This window comes from Nestor notabilis, unplaced genomic scaffold (genome assembly GCF_000696875.1).
Source record: "Nestor notabilis isolate BGI_N333 unplaced genomic scaffold, ASM69687v1 scaffold1767, whole genome shotgun sequence".
NCBI classification, from domain to species: Eukaryota; Metazoa; Chordata; class Aves; order Psittaciformes; family Psittacidae; genus Nestor; species Nestor notabilis.
Window position 1 is genome coordinate 119,451 of NW_009936803.1, and position 14,683 is coordinate 134,133.

General features: G+C 41.1%; 1 protein-coding gene across 1 annotated transcript in view; it reads left to right on the forward strand.

Annotated features, from left to right (window-relative positions):
* The window catches only part of LOC104408812 (cytosolic carboxypeptidase 4-like), a gene marked incomplete at both ends in the record, with an annotated part of 64,260 nt that overhangs the window by 35,038 nt on the left and 14,539 nt on the right, over nucleotides 1–14,683 (forward strand). The window contains 8 exons of the mRNA XM_010018531.1: nucleotides 865–1,073; nucleotides 5,385–5,550; nucleotides 6,508–6,581; nucleotides 9,271–9,387; nucleotides 10,373–10,968; nucleotides 12,751–12,834; nucleotides 13,862–13,948; nucleotides 14,308–14,456. Of these exons, the coding sequence (XP_010016833.1) occupies nucleotides 865–1,073; nucleotides 5,385–5,550; nucleotides 6,508–6,581; nucleotides 9,271–9,387; nucleotides 10,373–10,968; nucleotides 12,751–12,834; nucleotides 13,862–13,948; nucleotides 14,308–14,456 (1,482 nt within the window). The remainder of the gene's footprint in view (nucleotides 1–864; nucleotides 1,074–5,384; nucleotides 5,551–6,507; nucleotides 6,582–9,270; nucleotides 9,388–10,372; nucleotides 10,969–12,750; nucleotides 12,835–13,861; nucleotides 13,949–14,307; nucleotides 14,457–14,683) is intronic.

Genomic DNA, 14,683 nt, shown 5'->3' on the forward strand with positions numbered 1-14,683 from the left:
CTCAGCAGAATTTGTATTTTATTGTAAGTTTTATAATGTCTTAATTTCAGTCTGATGTCCTAGAGCTACATGATTAAGGGAACATTGCAGCTTCTCTTTCATATTTTTATAAAGCCCATATTCTTTTATTTTTATTTTTTTGCCCATGCAATAAAGCCTTTTAAAGGTCGCATCCAGACAATGTTTAAATCTTAGAGCTAGGAAGCAACAGAAAAGAAGCCCAAACTGATGCTGCTCATGTTTGTGTTTTGTTAATTTTGAAGTAGTGTGGGTTTGCAGAATAGTTTGATTTATGGCTTTTGTTATACAGGAATGTGTGGGAACACATTTAGAAGTCAAACATAATCTTGCTGGCTGTGACAGGGTTGTACAGTTACAAGGTTTCTGGATTTCTTGATCTCAATAAGGTGCTACCTCAGGACTGAAGTACAGCACTATGTGAAGTTTATGACTTGCTATTGACTAATCTTAGTGTTCAGCTTTTCTCACTCCTCAGGAGCTTCCTTAGTACCAGGAGTTCTTATGGTGTGTAATTGGGATTAAGTTTATTAGCACTTTGCAGGAGATTTGAGCTCTGCACTTTTCCCGCCTGTGGTTTGGTTCATCTGGAGGGTTCTGGAGCAGCCGTTTCCACCTAGACAAAAGAGAGACTGCTTCATGTGTTTGCATGTACTATTCCAAGAGTCTGGCTCATGCTTAGTAAGTAAAAACTTCCTGAATTGTAAAAAAACCAAAAAGTTTCATTTTTCTGAGACCATTAAGGAAGAATGAGCAGGTGATAAAGTCTGAGTTTGAACAGTAAGTAGCCATGGAGTTGTCAAACACCATGAGTAGTTTAATTCAACCTTTTCTCTTCCTTTTCAGAGTCTAACAGCCGACGAGCAGTGAGCAGAGGCTACCTGGATGGGTTGCTGAGACTCTATCATGACTGGCATCGCAATGATGTCTCCAACAACTACATCTGTATTCGAAGGGGTCTCCTGCTCTGCCTAAAGCACATCACCAACATCCAACTGGGCAGGGAGACTTTCCTTTGTTCCAAGGGTATGGAGATTCTCTTTACAAGTGTACAGGTAAATCATGCTTTAGTAGCTGGGTGAGATGGATTGGTTAGTGCTGGGTTCTACCTCACAGTGCAGGGAATTCCATAGTTTTATCTTGAATTTATGTAACGTATCAATGAAAAAGATGAGAATGTTAAAACATATTTAGTTTTTCACAGTTAGTACTTCAGAAAAGGTAAAAAATCTCAGTTTAAAACTAATTCCAAAAAAAAATCCTGCTGAGCCTCATGGGGGTTGTAGTTCAGGCTTTTTAATGCCCTTTATTTCCTCCTCCTCCCCTGTGCATCCTGCTGTCTGCTGGACTTCCTCTCCCAAAGAACAGTGCAGTGTCTCCATATGTCGTGGTTCAAGCCCAGCCGGCAACTTGGAACCACGCAGCCGCTCGCTCACTCCCCCCCTTTTCCTTCCTCCCCCCGCTCCCGGAGGGATGGGGAGGAGAATTGGAGGAATGTAACTCCCACGCGTTGAGATAACAGCTCTCCAGTAACTAAGGTATAATACAAACCACTACTGCTACCAGTAATAATGATAAGAGGAATAACAAGGGAAAAGGACACAACCGCTCCCCCCCCGCCGACCGATACCCAGCCCGACCCGAGCAGCGATCTGGGCCTTCCGGGTAACTCCCCCCAGTTTCTATACTGGGCATGACGTGCTGTGGTATGGAATACCCCTTTGGCCAGTTTGGGTCAGGTGTCCTGTCTCTGCTTCCTCCTGGCTTCCCCTCCTCCCTGGCAGAGCATGAGACTGAGAAAGTCCTTGGTCAGAGTAAACATTACTTAGCAACAACTAAAAACATCGGTGTTATCAGCATTGTTCCCAGACTGAAAGTCAAAAACACAGCACTGCACCAGCTACTAAGAAGGAGAAAAAATGACTGCTGTAGCTGAACCCAGGACACCATAGAAGAGCCTCTTAGGTGTTTCATGAGATGTTTTCTTTCAGGTATCCAGATGGATAATTCCACGCAATCAGTTTTTTACACACACACACACATACACACAAAATGTTGATTTAGCCAGGCATTTGCTAATGAGAAATTTCCGTCAACTGTTATTCAGGAGTACCCAATTCTAATCTTGTGAAACATCAATGTGGGTTCATCAAGAAAATTGGCATGGTCGTCCTGAGGGTGGGATCTCTCTAAGGTATAGAAAGAGCAGGTACAGAACAGTAACGGTTTTCTTCAACATGCTGCTTTAGTCTTCTTTGGAAAAGCTGCTTATGGAGAAACCTTTTTGGTACTACATCCATGTGGTTCCATAAGGAGTGTTTCCATTGTCATTCTTACTGGCCAGTGCATTATCTCATTCTAGCACCATCACAGACAGGATGAAAAACCTGTCCCCTTCTTCTCCAGAAAACCCATTGTCTTACTATCCAGTGTATTTGCTTCTTCGTCTTTCCCATTGCTGTCATAAAAAATTCTCCTGTGACTGAAAGATATTTCTCACTAGCAGTAGATGGTACACTGGTAGAGTTGTGTCACTTCATTGTCCTATTGAGGATTTGACCAGATTTTCAGGTGGGATGAGGTGGCCGGAGACAACAGATATTTAAAGGGAGTATGGCCTCTGTTAATGAGAAGTCCTTGATCTGCAGAAACTTGAATAGGGTGGATGGCAATAGCTGCTTGAGGGTAAATGTCAGCTCGTTCCCTCTCAAGAGCCTTCTACAGCCCATGTAGGTTTCTGAGCTAACATCTCCTGATAGCTCAGCCTGGGAGCAGCCCCATGGGAAGGGCAAACATGGGGTCACCTTGGTGAACAAACAGGAAATGACACACTAAGACTTCAGTGAGCACTGATAATACTAATCCTTCCAAAGGTTAGAAGTGGAGCAGAAAGGACAGCTTCAGGGGCCTCCAGTTTGCTGTCTCCTACTATGCACTACTACGTACTACTACTACAGGGACATCATGGAAGGAGATTAACAAGGTTAATAAATTCAAAGCTCAATGTTCCCTCACTACTTCTTTGGGATACCATGAGTTTTGGTGTCTCTCCAAGACATGAAGTGTCAGTAGGACCCTGGCAGCCCTCAGAGATCTCACTCATGCTCTTCCCTGCTCTGTCCTGAGGTAGAGACTGATGCTGCTACTACCTTTAATTTTCATGGTAGACAGAAAATGGGAAATGTATCCTCCTGAGAGGAATTTTATGCTGTAGGAAGAATAAAAGAGATGGAGACAGGGCAAGACAAATAACTTCTTCTTGGGAAAGCAATGACTCTTTTTGTCTGTAGACAGTATTTTAGTGCCTATAGGAATTTGCTGGCTGTGGTGATTAACCTTGACCAACCTCTGAGCAGCTTATGAGATTTTAAAGGTGTTAAAAGCTGCCTAGAAAAGTTATGCTGAAACTATTTTTTCATTTTCTTTGCTTGTTTTAACAGCCTGCAGTGGAATTCCTATTTCCAAGGCTGGCTTTAAACTGAAACCTGTCCAGCTGCTTATTGTATGGACTGATGGATAGTTGAAATACCTGAGTTTTTAATAGCCCATAAAGCTGTGTCTTTACAGGAAGAGCCAGTAGTTCGTAGACTGTCTCCTTACATAGATTACATGTGACTGCTACTTTATTTGAGGAGAACTTAGAGTTATTTCAAGTTTCGCTCCTACCTGGAATGAAAAATAATTTTACATAATGAAGTCATTTGTGGAAAGGAAGCACTTTGTGCTCCCAGTTCTTCTTCCAAACTTGGCTTAGACTTTCATAGCAGTTAAATGGTATATTCACATTAGCAACTGGTTGGCTTTGCGTGTAGTGACAGGGATTTGCCTACCCCGAGACAACAGGTTTACATCGTCTTTCAGAGACTGGTGCATAGAACATCAATTTGCTATTTTATTCTTTATTTGTCTGATTTCTTAAGCTTGCTTGGTTTCTCTTCAGCCTTCCTGTACTAGGGTCTACTCTAAGATAGTAGTATTCACTCTATATTTCCCGGTAGTAACATCCATGTGCTTGCTGTCATGTCTTCACTGTTCTAGTAAATACAGAACAGTTTAGTAAACCAGAGTAAGATTATTCAAGGATGTCTACATGCACCAACAGAATAACAATCTTCTCCTATCTTTCCTTTAACAAGCAAACAAAAGCAACCAAACACCATGTGAACAAGTGAATAAATTGAAACACTAGAAACAGCAACAAATTCTCCTTAGTGTTTGCTCTAAACGTAATAGAACTTTCCTTGGAGATGCTTTCAAAATTGTCTTTTTTTTCTCCCCCTTGTTCCTAACAGGCAGAGATCTAGAAATACGTACTTAGATTCTTGTAGTGACTGTTGTAAGCATGTCAGCTTTAGATGATTTTTCTAGCCTCCCTGCAGGAATCCTGGTTAATCCCATTGAATCTTCTAATGCTGTTCAATCATACATGAGAAAACAGAATAAAATCCTGTACAACTAAAAAGAAAATAAATTTCAATGCAGACATACTCCTATAATAAAGTACTTCAGAATCATGGAAATAGTTAGGTTGGGAAAAAGACCTTTTAACATCATCAAGTCCAACTGTTAACCCAGCACTGCCCAGTCCACCAATAAAACCATGACTGTGACTGGCTGCCAACTGGGTTTAACTCCCTTCGCCACCTCTCTTGGGCCTGGTCATCCAGACAGTTCTTTACCCAGTGAGCAGTACATCCATCCAAACCATGAGCAGCCAGTTTCTGTAAGAGAATGCTGCGGGAAATGGTGACAAAGGCTTTACTAAACTCGAGTTAGGCACTATCCACCACCTTTCCCTCATCCACTAAGTGGGTCACCTTGTCATAGAAGGAGATCAGGTCAGTCACGCAAGACCTGCCTTTCAATAAACTGACTGGGCTTGATCACCTTGTTGTCCTGTACATGCCATGTGATGGCACTCAAGGTGATCTGCTCTATAACCTTCCCTGGTTCTGAGGAAGTTACTGACAGACCTGTAGTTTCCTGGATCCTCCTTCCAGCCCATCTTGTAGATAGGGGTCCCAGTTGCTCACTTCCAGTCAACTGTGACCTCTCTTGTTAGCCAGGACTGATGATGCTGAGGTTAGTCAGGAAAGTGGCTTGGTGAGCACTTGTACTGGCTCCCTCAGTACCCTTGAGTGGATTTCACCCAGCCCTGCGGACTTGAGGTATTGCTCTTCCAGGTATAGCTCTTTAATGGCAAAAAGGAAGGTGGAAAAAAATGTGAGAGGGGAACAGAAAACAAAAAGCCGTAAGTATAAAGATTTTATATTCCAGTCTGAGTGTCTCTCCTCTGGGGGACTGTGTGTAATAGTCAGGACAATTGTAAGGGACAATTCTTAACGTTGCTCTCCTCTGGTTCCTAGGATTGTTTATCTTGCAAAAATCTGGATCCTATCGTCAACACCGTGACTCAGATTCTGAGGAAGTGCTACCCCAAGGAGCCTCTGCCAGTGGCAACAGTAAGGAGTTCCTATTCCTTCCCTCTTCCTGGGAATGCCAAGGCTGAACTTCCATGCGCGGGATCTGAAGGTAATTGAGTGAAGGGTGAGTTCAGTAGGAGCATGACATGAGAATGAAATGTGGGATTTGGGAAAGGGGGTGTTGGCAGCCTAGTCTTGAGGTTTGCAGTTAAAATTAATCTGGTGGTTTAGAGTCTCACTCAGGCAAAAGGAAACGACTCCCAGGTCTTCTCAGAACTTGGAGATTGTCTGGAGAATAAATGAAGAAGAGTAAAAGGAGCAAGGAAAAGGGGAAAAAAACCCCAAATCCTTCTATTTTCCAAAAATAATGAAACAAAGTGACAGAGGCTGGAGGTTTCTTGCCCCAATACAACCACAGAGACAGAGGCACTATGCCTGTGCATGGCTGTCTGGGGGTGGAAAAGCACTGCCCTGCTTCTTTTTCAGTAAAGAATTGAAGGAATTATTATCCTTTTTCTCTTCTAAAATAAAAGCAGATAGCAATAATACTGCAGGAGTGAAAGATGTGAGCACTTGCTGAAAAGCAGAACTTAAGCACAGGCAGGATAGCCACACAACCCGCAGAAAAGGAGGCCCTGTGATACACACAAGCAATTTCTCTGTTGCTTTCAGTTTCATATGGAAGATGCTCAAATAATATAACAATGATGGCAATAAAACATCCCAGTCTAGGTAATATAGATTAAGAGCATCCTGTAATATTACTGCAGCCAAGCAGAAAATCTCTGTATTGCTTTGTAATAAGAGTTGGATTCATATCATGGTGACATTTGTCATGGTTTTGAAAGGCAGTGCTTGAATCCAAGAGAACAGAGCTTTAAAAAGTGGGAGATCTAGTGCCAAATTCATTTATATCAAATTAACAAATGGAATCTGCGTTAATCAGGGTTGTGGTGAGTTGTAGTTTGAAGGCATGTGGCACGTTGAAGAGGTTGCACCTATTTCTGTAGAGGGCCTGAGGCAGGTATTGGGTTGAATGCCTTTGCCTTTTTTTCTGCTTCTGCAGGTGACTATGAAAGCGATGGAGAGGAAGAGGCTGAAAAAGGCCTGGATAGCGAGGAAGAGGAGAGTAAGGAGGAAGTAGGTATATGAGCCATTTCATTAGTCATCCACATACTGGAAAGTAAACTTTTCATTGTCTGTTTTGGCATCCTGATAAGTTGTCAAAACAGAGAATGTAGATACACATGTGGTCCCACATAAATGCACTACGCAAATAACAAAGGATACTTGAAAGAAGGAAAAGAGAAAGCATTGACTTTCATTGAAGAGAGTCCCCTGCATTTGTCTTATTAATTGCCATGCTTGTCAGCCAGGATGGTGTGGGTTTGGTGTCTTCTCTGTTCCTTGCAGAGAGACTGAGCAGAGACTATTAGAATCATATGCACAGTCAGGGATAAATGATGGATCTTTGATTCTTCCAGGTGTAGATCAGAAACGGCACTTAGTGGAAAAAATGGAATTACCACCTAGGAAAGACTAACCCCTTTTTTCTTCCCATATCAGAGCATATTTGGGCTGTGCATCAATCCTAAGCAAAAGGTCAGTTCTTTTAAGCCACAGCTGAGGCATTTGAACCTATGTTTCTTCTTTATTCGCTGCTGCACATAGACAAATAATACAATGAATAATTCAATACTTTTCCAGCTTCTCCCTTTGCACTCTCCCTGCCATGACCTAACTTGCAATAAACCCTCTATCAGCTGAGGATGAGTGTGCAAACATTTTTGTTGTGCAGATAGACACAAGCATACGTGCAAATGAGAAGTAGTGAATGCTGCTAATAGGTCTTCACCACATAAAGTCGTTTGGGAAGGCATATTAAAGAAATGAAGTTGCTAATAAAGTCTAATTAGATATGATTGAGATTTTGTGGAAGGGCATTTTCATTATTTGTCCTGTCTTTTTCTCCTCAAGTATTAAATTGATGTCACCCAATGAAAAAAGGAAGCTGAAAGAAAAAATACCACATTAGCTCAGTGTCCTGACTTGCCCCATCTGCCTGTTTTTAGCTGAATGTTACAGCTCGTCAAGATGCTCATTAGAAATAAAGTTCATAGTGAATTTAACTCCTCCTTTAATTAGTTATTCATTCAGAAACAGATCCTATATTCCTATATGTATCTGAACTATTTCATTATTCATAAGGTTTCACCAAGTAGATGTGATCATCAGATTTGTTCTTATTTTTTGCCTAAGAGCTTGCTCTGAGTATGAGTTTTAAGTACTGTTTGTCTGGTGTGCTGGTCATATATCTCTTGTGACAAACCTTTCTAAAGGGAAAGCAAGCAGGGAATGGATAATGAACTTTCAGTTTCTTTTTTTTATATGAGCTATCATTTGCACAATGTTTCCTGGTATTGATATGATGTACGAACATTTTCACAGCTACATAATACATATCTATGCATGCCAGTAATATCAACCAAACTTAAACTTGGCTTGACACTTCCATCAGTAACTGTTCAGGCAGTTCTATGAAAATCAAAATCATCACATCAACCATCTATCCTTCCCAACCCAAATCTTCAGCGAGCTTGAAGCTGCTTATGCATCATTATGCTGTCAGTGGCAAATCCTTTAAAGTGACCTCACACTCTGTGCAGCTCTTAACTGCATTTTCAAATAGGCCCTAAGAGCATTTCAGACTCTGCTTTGCAATACAAGTGTGGCTCAGGATTTTGAAATCTCATGGACACTTTTGCATTGGGACGATTTTATCTTTTTTTCTTTTGGTAATAGCTTCAGTAATTAAGTCTATCGTGAACAAATCACTTCTTTGCTGGCATTTCGTGGGACATACTTACTAATGACATCTTGAATTATTTGAATAGTGCTGTAGTGTAATGGCCACTCATCAATACCATGTTTCTATCCTTGTCTCTTGCCCCGTCTTTTCCTGGTTTCTTACGACTGAATGTTGACACAGTTTGGTTTTGGTTCTTTTGTTGGATATGGAGGAGGTTGCACAGTTGCCTTTGGCTGTGGAAGTTTCAAATGTGTTTCTTATCTCTGATTAACTGATGGTTGAGATCTAAAAAGCTTTTTTTTCATATAAAAATATCAAGGAAGTTGGAAAGTAAAGAAGATGAATTGGGCAACAGTTTCACAGATTTTTAAAAGCAGCGTCGAGAGATAAAAATAAAACATAAGCAATTGGTGCCTATAAGTTCAATTATATGGATCTGGGCCTTTCAGTTTGATTGACAGGCACTCAGAGAAACCATGTGGTTGTCTAAATGAAAAGTAGAAATGTCAAGCTTTCTAATTTGGCTGGTGGTCTGCGAGGACAATTTTGGCATTAATATACTTGGAGAATTTTCTTGCTAAATAGATGTTTGATTATTTTTTTCTTCGAATATTACCAATTACATTGAGGACCTGTGCTACTGATCTACACAACATAAGCAAGGGAATGGATGATACGCTTAGAAATACCTAGCAATTGTTGGTTATTCTGAAACCTCTCAAGCTGAGGTGCTTATAAAAATGTTTAACTTTCAGTATCGATACTTTTATGAACCCGTCTTTTCATGGTATCTCTACTTAGGTACTCAAATACCAAAACACCAAATTCCTCTTTTTCATGCTGTAGTCTTTCCGCATGTGCCTCTATTTTCATTTCCATAAAATGACTTTAATAGTAATAGGACTTATTAAAGGAGTATGATGTTATTGGAAAAAAAGGATATTGTGCAGAATATCACTTCAACAGTTATCTTGTGGGGCATGTTCAATATACATGCTCTTCTAATTCTGCTTTTTGTAGGATTATGACTTGGAGACAGATGTGAACAAATTGAGGTCAAAGCCAGCTCTTGACCGGCCGCAGGAAGAGCTTGGACAATATGAAGCAATGTGTCCAGAACTTTCCCATAATTTTCAGGTACTATCATAATGTGGCTTCCTTTATTTGTGAATAATCAATAGTAAGAAATACTTGAAAGGGGGTACTGACAAGAGATAACTAGACAAGGCTATTGCAAAAGGAAACCTAGACAGGACTAGAAAAACAAAGATTAAGACTTTTTGTTATGGTTTATTGGCATGAATCAAGAGTGATAGAAGGTGAGCGATGTTGTTTCGTGCACATTTGGCTGGGTATGGATTAACTAAGAACTATTGAATCGATTGCCACATGAGAAATCTGTCAGGTAATAATTTGTACCCTTGCTGGCAATTTCAAGGGCAATATTAAGATCAGAATGAGATGTAGAAAATAAATACTGTCAACTAGTGTTTTGAAGGAAGAGATGAGAAGATTGCACGGCTGCTGAGTGAGATACATAGTTCTAACCATCGTTCTATTGCAGACTGGGACAAGAAAAGGAGTATTGCACTCATTACAAGTCCTGGAATTTAGGAGAGCTGAAAACCATGATTCAAATACAAATCTGTAAAGGATCACTGGCTTAATATATCTCCTGTGCACACAATGCAGTGACATTTATTATGGCCATAAGTAGCCATTTGGGATAAAATTATACTCTTACACGAAGGTGGGATGGAGTTTTGCACGACGGATTGGCCTCCTTTACCCTGCTGTAACATTTGTATTTAAAGAAAAAAATACCTTGCAAGCTACCTACCCTAATTTGTTAGAACAATTGGTTTTGGTTGGAGCTGACTCACTCTGATGACTCAATCTGATCCTTTTAGTTTCTGAGGACTACTGTTGAAACAGCTTTGTGGATAGAGAAATTCTGGTAGGTGGTCCATGGGCTGATATTACTCTGGCTATCTTATTGGATGAGTACAGTTTTGGGAGGCTTGTAAATATTTACTCTTTCTTCCTTGAAAGGTTTCCTATAGAAGGAAGCACAATCTGTCTTTAGGGTTTTTTTAATTTCTTCTGCTTTTTAAATTTAAAGGAGCTTGAAACAGAGTCTGAGGAAGAGAAGAGCTTGGAGGACAGAACCGAGAGTCTTCTCTCTGCTCCCTCTCATTCCATTCCAAATGCTACTTCTGGGAAACATCCAAACTACAGATTGAAAAACCAAAGTGTCACAGAGATGGGACCAGATCCAAGGGAAAAGGATTTCAAAGTCCCACTGCAGAGATGGACAAAGAAGGAGAAATGTAGATGGGATCAGACTGATGAAAAGAGAGACATTGCAGAAGCAGTCCAAGACGCAGACTCCTGTGAAGATCCAGCCGGGAATCATGTACTTATTTTACGTCCCCTCCCAAAAGATCCTGCTTGGTACAAAAAAACAATTTACCCTGAATGTGAGGCCTTGATCAATTCTAGTGCTGGAGGGAGCCTGGATTGCTCAGACATAGTGACAAACCTTCTGGAGAGACACCAAGGAGATATCCCATTCCACAGCCCTCGCTTCTACATAGCAAGGGCCAAATGTGTAAAGTCCATACCAGATTACAAAGACTTGGCATTCCCTGATTTCTGGGGTCACCAACCACCTCCTTACAGCAAGTCCATGTTGGAGCGCAAGTATGGGGTTCAGAGGTGATTGTGCTTTAATATAACTACCACATAGGATTAGGAATAGGCAAACCTATTTCCTACCTCTGACATGGACTTTCTATGTGTCAGTGGATGAGCCGTGATTTGTCTGTGCATTGCTTGCTTTGTCTCATAGGTCAAGGTAGTAGTACCAATACTGGAGTGAGATGTTTATTTATGGCTTCTGTGAATCCGTAAAGGCTCCCCTACTTCATATCCCAAACTGTTACTGATTAAACTGGTTATTGATAAATGTATGATTGTATGTGATTGAAATCTGAGCTGGTCAAAGCTCTACACAGATTTATTAGTAGCTTTTCCTTAAAGTAAGTAGTCCAAGAGCCAGAATGAGCTGTAAATCTGTGGCCTTGATAGAACACAAATGAGAACAAGTTCATTTTAGAGATGGAGAAGGCTCTGTGTCCTTTTAGGATATGGGTTTTTTTCAGTCTTGCTCTTAATCCAGTCACCTTTAGCAACATTGGGTCCCATCTGGCTCTCTGAAGACAAATCCTTCCTGTCCACTTAGAGCTGTGTGTCTGTCAGGTTGTTTTCTGGCATTACCCTGTCTACCCTTCTGTTGCTGTGTCCCTTCTTGCTGTGCCTCTTGCTGTCTGCCCGCTCCATGGGGTCCTCTGGAATCTTCTCCTTCCCTAGCATGTGCTTCAGCTTCTGGGAAGCCTGTCATGAGCCAGAAAGTGGTAGTGGGGGCAAAGAAAGCAAGCTGCTTTCCCTCTTTGCTGCCCAGCCTACTAGGAGAAGACAGCATCCATGGCATGCAACATGCAGAAAGAAATCAAACCAAATCTCCCCTCTGGCATGCTGCTAGAGGCTGCTGGTTTTCCTGTGTTATTTCAGATTTTCAGGTGAGGGGAAAGCTGTGTTTTAAAGCTGTGCTGGGAGAGGAAGCTCCTTTTATAATAGCTTTGTCTGCTCCATGCGTGGCTGTGTACAATGACTTCACATTTCTTTTCAGTGTTATAGGGAATTACTAGCAGATACTATAGAGACTGGATTCTATATTAAACTTTAAATTTGATCAACGCTAATCAAATGGCATTTGTGAAGACCACTAATTCCTGACCTCTAGAGAGATAATGATTCTGCAGCAAATACAAAAGCTGAAAATCTTATTTTAGAGGCAAAATCACTCTACCATCTTCTCCTTGCACCGCTGCTCTAAAAGCTTTGCTTTTATGACTATAATAACATGTGTAACCATACAGATAAAATGGGAATAATCATATCATGCTTCAGGGCAAAACATGATTGCTGCAAAGGTCAGGAAGAAAATCTGGTATTCCACATTTGATCATCTTTAGGGATCAGAGAGCTTCCGTTTAATAATGAGTAGAAATTAGCTTGATTTAGAGTCAAGATTCACTGTAAGACAGACTAATAGGTTTATAAGATATGGCAGGTATTTCCTCACAGGGTAAGGCTGGCCATTTGGGAGATTGGCATTGACTGAGAACTGGGGATAAATCAAACTTGACAGAATACTGTAACGAATCGAAAATTTACAGAATCAGTCATTTAATCTAAAAGGCAACTCAACTTGTAAAGGGAATGGAGCAGGAGATTTCTCATGGTGAAAAAACCAACCAACAAAAACCAACAATAACAAACCAACAAAGGAAGTTCACATGGAAGTCCTCTTTCTTACCAGTCCTTCAAAGGAATTGCCTAACCCTCTTCATATTTCTTCCACTAGATTATCCTGTACTGAGATTTCCGCAGTATCATTACAATTTGCCCATTTTTCCTGTTTTTTTTTTTCTCTAGGGACAAAGTACTAGATGATGTTCGCCGTTTAATCCAGCCAGGTGATGTGATAGGCAGAACTGTTTTTGATTTAGATGAGCCCAGGTGAGTAACTCAGATTGAGTACTGTAGCCAGGGGCACTGTCAGTGCTGGGTTAGGTAGTGAGCTCAGTTCACTTGCTCAGCTCTGATAAAAGTATAGAAAAAATCACCTAGGAGATAAAGGCCCAACAGGAAAAATATACAGGAAGAGTAGATTCCTTGTATGTAACTCTGGGAAAAGGATTTGTTGTAGAAGTCACTGGAGCAAGATAGCCTTGAAACCTTTCAGGCAGAATAAAAAAGTCTACACCTCGAAGGGACTCTATGGTGTGCCTGGGTATGTCTGTACTGTATGTAGTGATTTGGAACAGAAGCATGCAGGCTGATGCTGGGAACTATAACTATGAAGTCAGATGCAGTCTCCCTGCACCCTGAAACAGCATTTTCTACTGCGACTGCACTTCAGTGTCTGCACAGCCAGTGTCATGGGCTGTAGATGTACCCTGAGCACTTACAAAAGGCTTCTGAACACAGTACATCAAGCCTTGTGAACAGTTTCAAGTGCTCAACTATGGCCAGAAGTTGGGGTCTTTGAGAAGATGTAGCACAGGGCAGCTGAGAGGGTCCCAGATATGAAGAAATTGCATTCAGAGGAAGGATGAATGACTTGGAGAACGTTCTTTAGAGGAAAAATGGTGAAGGACTGTTTGAGGTAGGAGAAAGTTGTGAAGTTGTTCAAGATGAATTTAACAGTTTCTAAGCTTTAGGAGAAGGAAAATATATAGATGAGGGAAGAGTAAATGAATAGCCTTGTGCAATTAGTAAGCTAATGGGAATATTTCAGCAGGGAAAGTAACTGGATAAAGAAAGTAAATATGAACTGGGGCAAAAGGGAGTACTGGGAAAGGAAAAGAAGAGGCTATTCAGAATCACAAAATAAGAGTAAAGAATGCTGCATTGGATAGGAAGATTATGGATTTGCTCACCTCTTACTACTTCTCAGGGTCTTGCTTATTAAAAATACTGTATATATAAAAGCTTGTCTTTTGAAGCAACCTGCTATAGTTATCCTTGTTTTGATTCACTGCAGTCACTCAAGCCCAGGTGCTCCAGGCTGTCTGACATTCTTCTCCAAGTTTGAATCGGGAAACCTTCGCAAAGCCATCCAAGTGCGTGAGTAAGTACGCCTGCAGCAGCTGCATGCCAGCCTGCCTTTCTGCTGCGACCACAGCATGGAACAGTGGAGTCCTCTTGGGTTTGGAAAGGGTTGGCCGGTGAAGCAGGTTATATGACACAATGTCTGCCAACACCTAGATGTCATGAAAGTACCAGCCATGAGAAAACAGAGGTCAAAATGCTTTGATATGACTAACATAAAGTAGTCAATGGTGTGTCTGGGTACTGCTAGTTTGATGTTGTCCTTTGGCTCCCATGGGGTGTTAGAGAATTCGAGCATCAAGCCTGCTCTCCTCAGCAGCTTCAGTGGCAGACCTGGTGGTGTTCATGGCCACCATCTTTTCTGGTCTTCCTTTACAGGTTTGAATATGACTTAATCATGAATGCGGATGTGAACAGCAACCAGCAGCACCAGTGGTTCTACTTTGAAGTCCGTGGCATGAAATCAGCAGTTCCCTATCGCTTCAACATTATCAACTGTGAGAAGTTCAACAGCCAATTTAATTATGGTACGAGTCTCTGGGGAATTGCAGTTGTCTTCTGTTCACAGGAATATCCTTTTAATGCTGTAAAGGGTTTGAACTTTCCACGTCTATAAGTATAAAGGAGGCTGTAAATTTAAGCTTATCTGCCCTGAAATCCACTGAAAGAGTTATTTTAGATTTCTCAAAGGACCTTTCTATTGTCAGGAGGACTGAGGAGTAAGCTGAACATTGAGACCTGGGAGAGGATTTGT